At 39.0% G+C, this 8469-nt stretch overlaps 1 protein-coding gene across 1 annotated transcript; it reads right to left on the bottom strand.

Annotated features, from left to right (window-relative positions):
- Nucleotides 1–389: 389 nt before the first annotated feature.
- Nucleotides 390–2635, bottom strand: LOC107769906 (uncharacterized). Its single transcript, XM_016589163.2, has one exon. The coding sequence runs from the start codon at nt 2442–2444 to the stop codon at nt 588–590; it is 1857 nt and encodes a 618-aa protein (XP_016444649.1). The 5' UTR covers nt 2445–2635; the 3' UTR covers nt 390–587.
- Nucleotides 2636–8469: the final 5834 nt, after the last annotated feature.

Genomic DNA, 8469 nt, shown 5'->3' on the forward strand with positions numbered 1-8469 from the left:
AAAAGTTGAAGTAATTTTAATTCTTGATGGCACTAGAAACGAACTGATTGATTCTTAAGGCCTTTCTTCTCTTTGTAAAAATACTTGCTAAATTCTTGGCAGATTCTGATGTACTGAACACCAAAAGGAATACTTCTACTCGAGGTTTAATTTTCTCGGTAAGGAATTTAACGAGCAAGCAGTGAGAATACCAGACATGTAATGCAGCTTCTATCATTAAAATCTGTTTGGTATGTGAACAAAACTTGCTTAGCGACACAGGGCCATTGAACGCCTATAAACAAGTGAACTGACAAAGGCAAAAACTATGGAATCAAATGTACATAATTGTATACATGTGAAAAGTATCACAAGAACTTACAAGAATGGGATAAGCAAGAAGCAGGATCAGCTAGAATTTTGGTAATTTCATTCCCATATAGCACCACATTTACAGCAAAAAGTGAGGAGCCCAAGGGCAAGAACTCCATGTATAAAGAGATAAGTATTACTAGCTCACTCATATTCAAATATTATTTCCCTCCCATCAAATGTATGTACAGCTCTATAGCTTGAGTGTCGACTATTCAACCTTCCCAAATCGCTGATCAATGACCATTATATTGCCTCTCAGTAAGTACACCAGAGTGATAAACATTTAGGTGATACATTGCCTCTGGCACCAATTCCTTTAACTCAGGATGTGCAGCAAATAATGAGCGATCTACTCCCTCGAGAGCAGTGAATACTCGTGCTTGTTCCAGAGCCTCACTGTTACCAGCATGTGATACTAGGTAGCAGAGGAGAATCAATCCATTCAATTTTGATTGTTCATTTCCTCTCAACAGTCTCATTACAGGAGGAACACCTCTGAATTCGATAATTGTTTTTGAGTGCTCCATACCCAAGAAATTCTGAGGACAAGTAAACTTCCCAAGTGAGGCAGCAGCTTCTGCTGCTACGTCTAGGTTCCTATTACTAAGTTGCTCGACTAAAGGACCAATTACACGTGTTTCTCTAGCTGGAAATGTCCTAGCAAGTGAACCAACTGATCTAACAGCTGGAATCTGCAGTGTCGGGTTATCAGATTCTTTAATCACCCGCAACAACTGATCCACAACAGCCTTTGCAGCAGGGGAATTTGTCTTGAAAGCAGCCCTTCTAAGATCAGCATTTGATTCAGCAGCAGCAGTTATTTCCATTATCGTCATCAAGCAATTAAGCTGCAAATCTCCTTGTTCTCTCTCAACAAGCTTAGCTAAACAAAGCAAACCTTTGGTCTCTGTTATCCTCTTACTAATCACAACGCTTCCCTTGGAAAGCATCCACAGAGCCTTAGCACAGCTAACCTTCAGCTGATACTTCATTTCCGGCTTCTCATTCTCTTTTTCTTTCCTGTAACTCCCACCTTTACTACTCCCATCAGAATAATGCACTGACAATGGCGATCCAGGCACACGTCTATAACTATACAACCCCGACGAATTCTTCTCCAACTCCTTATTAATCTGCACAAGGGAATGTATGCTTTGCTTCCCATTTCCCAATTTCGGATCATCTATTGGAATATCATACGATAACAATGTCACAAGCGGCCTAATGACATTCTCCCTAGCAAACTCCTCTTGAGCTAATAAACTATGATCCGCCATTCTTGCCACTAAATCAGCCAACTCAATTTGGACCCTCGTCGGGGAATCCCCCAATAATTGAACTATTATCGGTACCCCTACTTCACGAACAATTTCCCGAACCCTTTCTTCGTCATTAGCCAGATAAGAAAGCGCCCCAGCAGCAGCAATTTGAGCATCTGGGGATGATGATTTGTCCTTCAAGAGCTTTAACAAAGGAAAAATTCCACCTTCTTCAACTATAATTTTCTTATTTCTATCATTATCTCTAGCAAGTGAAGCTAATTCATTAGCAGACTCAATTCTATCATTCAATTGTCCCAAATATAATGAAGCAATAAATGACCAAACCCAAGAAATAATCGGGTCATTACTAGCAATTGGCGGAAGAGAAAGTACAATTCCACCACCACCACCAACACCACCACTATCATAGTCAAAGATGCTGAGGAGCCACGTCATATCGGCTATTGAAGATTCCAGAAGGTTATTTACCTTACGAAAATCGGCGGCTGTGACGATTCTGACAACACGGCGGAGGATTCCCCGCCGCTTGCACTTGCGAACTAGGGTTAAGGCCCGGTCCAGATTCTTGGAAACATCGGCGACGATTCGACGAACCGGACGTTCATAAAGAGAACTGGTAGTAGAGGTGTTGAACCGGGCAACGGACCGGAGCATCTGAGAGAGACGGTCGGCTTGTCTTCCAACCTCGGCACAGTCGGTTTTGAAGAAGTCCGCTTCATCGGCTGCTTGTCTAATTCGGTCGGATATTAGAATCGGAAATGATAACACTTCTTCTATTCGCTTATCCTCCATTTCCATGGCCGCCATGGAACCACAATTATTGAAAAAACTTGTATTTTTTGACAAATGGGAAGCTGTTTACTGAGGTTTTGGGTTGACGGACGCAGGACGCTTTCTTTTATTGTTTTATGTTTTATGTTTTATTTTTTATTTTTTACTGTTCTTTGTTATTTTATTATTTTCTTTCTTCTGGGACCAAAGGAAGTTTTGGTTTGATTCTGTTCGGACAATATACTCCTATGTCTACATCGCATGTTTGTGTCGTTTGTGTTTTAAAAGTATTTTTGTGGGAAATTGCGTAATATATTTTTTTAGGCCTGTGGACTCCGTTGAGAGTCCGAAAGACCCACGCACAGGAGTCGGGAACCAAAATGTTATTTTTTCGAACTCAAACTATATAAATAGGTGACAAAAAAAATTGACCTTTTTATATATAGCGCCATAATACCTGGCGCTATATACTAACAGTAACGGCACCGTTAAGGTATAGGGTCAGCTATTGTGACGCTATACTGTAAAAGCTGACATGACCAGGTATAGCGCCTGTCACACCTCCTTTTTGTGCGCCCTCCCCGAAGGGTTAAGTGCGCGAGGGGAGTTTTTCCAATTTAAGTGACAATATTCGAAATGGAATTATTTATTTAATTCAGAGTCGCCACTTGGGAAAGGTTTGGCTTTTGGTGTCCCAAGTCACCGGTTTATCTTGAATCCCAAATCGAGGAAATTTTCGACTTTTCCAAATGAAGTCTGCGAACCAAAAATTCTAAGTAAGGAATTCTGTTGACCCGAGGGAAGGTGTTAGGCACCCTCGAATCCCGTGGTTCTAGCACGGTCGCTTAAATTGTTATAATGGCTAAATATCTGATTTAAATATATGTTATGACTTACGTGCTTTTATTAAGTTTAAACCGCTTTTATTATTATCATTTATTTTTATAGAATTGCAACGTCGGGAAAATGCATCTCGAACCACGTCACAATCAATGCACCCGTGGTTGTTAACACATTTCGACTCCGTTGAGATTTGGATTTGGGTCACATCAATGTACACCCGAATTTAAGAATATAATTTAATTAAACCGTGCCTAAAAAGTCTAAACGCGTTATTATTTTTGAGGAAGGCCATGAAATTCACTAAACGGCCTGTCCTGAATTCTAAATATTTATTATGGTTAATTATTGAGGGCCCCGCAATTTACATTTTTATTTGGCGAGGCTCGTCTCATTATTTTAGAAGGAACATCCTAAAACGACTACATTTCTAATGTGTTTGTCTCTAAAAATAGAAGAAAAGATGCATGCTAATTCAATTATATGCTTTGGCCAAATCCAGATTTTGGTTAATCGTCTGATTAATTATTTATAGAGTGAAGAAACGTTGTACCTCATGAAACATGCTTTTAGTTTGATAGAAGAATTATATACAAGATTGATGAAATGCTACGACTACTACAAGAGCTCCTTAACTTTAACTTATTTAGACAGGATTAATTAAAATCACTTATTAGAAGATGCGACTAATGATATTTGAAACTCATCCTATAAACTGCCTAATGAAGCTGAAACTCGAGAATCTGAAACTGTATTGTATATTTTTTTTGCGAAATTGAAACGGACCGTTCACCCTACATATTCAAAACATGCTGAAGAATGAGTTTGAATTAACAATCACACTAATGGTTGCATATGCCATGAATTATAGTTACATCTTGTATACCATTAAACGAATTACATATCGTGATTTAGATCGGCATAAGCTTCGATTAAATACACACTTGCTAATATATTCTCTATTGAACTACAAACTAAAATTTACATAACTTAACAACATTTATAAAGGGTTGTAAATAGAACAAACAGATGATTATAATTCCTTCAAACTTTTCGATTCATGCTTTTCGTTGTTACAATCAGTTACACAAATATGGAGGCTTGAAAGGTGTACCTGGAAATGCTTATAACGAAGAAGCAGGGAAGTCAGTTAGACATATGGTAGCATACACCAAACAGCAGCAGTAACAGCAGATAGTAACAGAACAAATCCCAGTGCAAGATGCAACTATAGCCAATGGGAAGAGGCAGCAAAATGACAGCAATAAGCAGGGGAGTGGACTCAGAATTCAGACAATCCAAGACCAAGAGAAAGCAAGCCAATACGAACCAAATAACAAAACCTAGCTGATACTTGAGAGGAAATCAGCACTTATTTGAACAGGTTGAACCAACTAAGAATCGAACAAACAGCAGGAAGAAAACAGTTTCTGATTTTTGTGATATCCCTCTCCCTATCTCATTTCTTTTCAAAATTCAATGTCAATTTTCAGTCTTGAAATCTATTTGAGCTATCAAAAAGAATTCTTTCTCAGTGTTCTCTCTTTTTCCAGAACTCAGCTCTCAATATTCAATCTCAGTTTTTTATGTGTATCTCTCTCTTTCTGTATGCGTGTAACTCTTTCTTAGAACTTCAGCTCTCCTTCTTCTTAGTTCTCTCTGTTCTCTTATGTCTGTCTGTCTCTCCCTATCTACTTCTCTCTTCCCCCCTTTTATAAGCCTAAAACTTAGCCCTTTAACAGCCTGTTCATCAATCACAAAACACCCTCCCATGTGCTCTCTTATTTTCAGATTCCACTTACTATTTAAATAAGAACAAACTCCCATGATATTCCCTGGCAGACTTACCTTTTAAGTGAGGTTTAATATTTCTAAACTAAAGCAGGATATGGGCAGCAGGGTATAATCTGACAGCATATGCTGTCAAACTATTTTAAATGTAACAAAGGCCTTTATGCCCATGTTGTGCACAAGTGCACATGCCCTCCAATTCTGACTGCAACTAAACAAAACCAATCCTTTTATATTTCTGATTCAGATTAACAACTATAAGTAGCTAAATTCAATTCCTAACTGATTCAGACAATGCTTAACAGAAGCAGATCGATTTGTTTATTGTTCAAACATCTGAAACTAATTGACGACACATGTCGACTCGACTATATTAGTTATAACACATACAATCAAAACCAAAATCAGACATTTAACAGTATAGGACACATGATTCGAATTGTATTGACTAAGCAGAATTGTACCCGAGGAATCAGTTAATCAGTTCAAATTTGAAATTCAACTAATTGCACAACAAATACATGCATACACATTATCAGAACAAGTAGAAGAAGAAACTCAATCAAACAACAAAGGTTCAGGCAAGGTGGACAGGACACAGTTGATAAAACTCAAAACACAGATTTCACAAAACATGAACAGCCTTTAGAACAATCACATGGACTAAAACAAATAAAAAAAAGAAAGCAAAACTCACCTTAAAACCCGAAAAATCAAAAGACCCTAGCTTGGACTCGAACAGATCTTTCTTAAGGCTGAACGGACTTTAATCGATTCGATTAAGGTCCATTAGACCTTAATCTCTTCGGCTTGAACAAGATACGGACCAGTGACGAGGAACCCTAAGGTTCCAAAAATCAGATCTGGGATTCATGCTTCCCTGGTCAGATTCGGACCAAACCAAGCATGGTTTGGTCACGAGAGGGGTCTGGGGACTATCTGGTGTGAAGCTGGGGTGCATCGGAACCTCAGGGATGATTCGAACTGAATGGCCAACAGATCCATGTTCAGGGTGTCAAGGTGGTTTTAGGGTGTTAACGTGAAGGTCATCGGCGTTCATGCCACCGGGATTAACGGCGAGGGATAAGGGGGCGGCTAGGGTTTCGTGGGGAAAGAGATGAAGACGAAAGCCGGGGTATTGGATCGGGGAGGCAGGGTATGGTTGGAAGGTTATATATGGGATGGGTGGGTTGATCTCAGCCGTTGGATGAGGCGAGATGGAAGGCCCGGATCTTTCATATGATGGGGAAACGGTGTCGTTTCCCATGCCAGGGTTTGGGTTGGTTTGGGTAAGGTGGGTCGGGTCTGTTGATGGGTTCGGGGTGAGAGATCTTGGCCGTTGATCTTTCAGAGATCAACGGCTCAGATCAGCCTGGATTAAAACGGCGTCGTTTGGACATTCTTGAAGTAGGCTGGTCACGGACCGGGCAAGCATGGGTTTTGGGCTTAGTTTGTTTGGGCCAATTTGTTTAAAATTGGCCCAAGTCCGAATAAGATTTTTTTATTATTATTATTTTATTTTCTTCTTTATTTTAAAAACAAAACCTAAGTAAATCAAATTAAAATTAAATAAACACTTAATACAATTATTTGCACACATATTAAAATATTTTAAAACAGGTAAAATCAAACAAAACAAAATCACGGACAAAGATGCCTATTTATGATTTTCTATTTAACAACCGGATTACGGTTCAAATTATGCATGACACATACATTTTTTTTGTATTTTGTTTTAATAAAATAAAATGGGCAAAAATCATAAATAATTAACAAAGCGCCATGTAAAAATCCAAAAATTGTACAGCAGGACCAATTGTTATTATTTTTTATTTCTTTTGGAGCGATTGTCGCGCGAAACAAAAATCACGTGCTCACAGCTGCCCCTCTTTGTTCGGAAACACGAAGAGTTTTCGTGCAAAGATAAAGTGAGCGTGTATGAGCGATTTTTGCCTATGGACTACTCCGTGTGAAGCATGTTTTTGAAAGATCTGACCGAATCTTGCTTCAAAGATTTCCTACATATCCTGGGCTAAACAGGAATCAGGTCAATGTAGTTCGGGAAAATTTTGGTAGCTGGGACTACCATGGGATTGCAATGCTTGCTGTTACTGCTGTTGCTGTTGTCACTGCTGCTTCACTGACCGCCTTATTACAACCAAAGGAAAATTGGAACTGAACTAACTACTTATATGCATGTCAACTGCGAGTTACAAGATTCCTATCTATGATTCTTTTGCGACTTGATCTTGGGTCTTAGCTGATTGTGCTTGGAGACTTTGATCCGAATCTTGATGCTTGCGAGTTGCGGTGACTTGTTCAATCTTTGGGATACTGAGTGAAACGCGACTGGCAGAGTTCAGGACCTTAGTCAAATGTTGGAGTCGATCCGCCTTCCATTTACTCTGATATTCTCGGGACATCTTCTTTTTGTCTTTTTTCTTCTTTGATTCTGAGTTGAGACTCATCTCGTGGGTCATTTCGAATCGGGTGGCTCGAGGTTAGACCTGCGGGAGAAAACAAACAAACGAACGAAATTTTCTGCCCCAGTTTCACTAGGAAAAATTTTGTGAATTATTCGCCAGGAAGTTCATAAAATTGATGAAGGAAGATAAAAATGCTCAGTTCAGGGTTGGAGCCCTAATACCGACTAGCTGGGGAGAAGTTCAGTTTAGGGTTTAAAACCCTAATGCTGACTAAAGGAAAAATTCAGTTTGGGGTTTAAAACCCTAATGCTGATTGCATGGAAAAGCTTAGTTTAGGGTTTAAAACCCTAATGCTGGCTGAATGGGAAAAAAGTTCAGTTTAGGGTTTAAAACCCTAATGCCGACTAAAGGAAAAATTCAGTTTAGGGTTTAAAACCCTAATGCTGATTGCATGGAAAAGCTCAGTTTAGGGTTTAAAACCCTAATGCTGGCTGAATGGGAAAAAAGTTCAGTTTAGGGTTTAAAACCCGAATGCTGACTAAAGGAAAAATTCAGTTTAGGGTTTAAAACCCTAACGCTGATTGCATGGAAAAGCTCAGTTTAGGGTTTAAAACCCTAATGCTGGCTGAAAGAAAAAGCTCAGTTTAGGGTTTAAAACCCTAATGCTAGCTGAAAGGAAAAGCTCAGTTTAGGGTTTAAAACCCGAATGCTGGCTGAATGGAAAAAATTCAGTTTAGGGTTTAAAACCCTAATGCTGATTGCATGGAAAAACTCAGTTTAAGGTTTAAAACCCTAATGCTGGCTGACAGGAAAAGAGTTCAGTTTAGGGTTTAAAACCCTAATGTTGACTAAAGGAAAAATTCAGTTTAGGGTTTAAAACCCTAATGCTGACTGCATTGAAAAGCTCAGTTTAGGGTTTAAAACCCTAATGCTGGCTGAATGGAAAAAAAAGTTCAGTTTAGGGTTTAAAACCCTAATGCTGACTAAAGGAAAAATTCAGTTTA

Source organism: Nicotiana tabacum, chromosome 16, assembly GCF_000715075.1.
Source record: "Nicotiana tabacum cultivar K326 chromosome 16, ASM71507v2, whole genome shotgun sequence".
NCBI classification, from domain to species: domain Eukaryota; kingdom Viridiplantae; phylum Streptophyta; class Magnoliopsida; order Solanales; family Solanaceae; genus Nicotiana; species Nicotiana tabacum.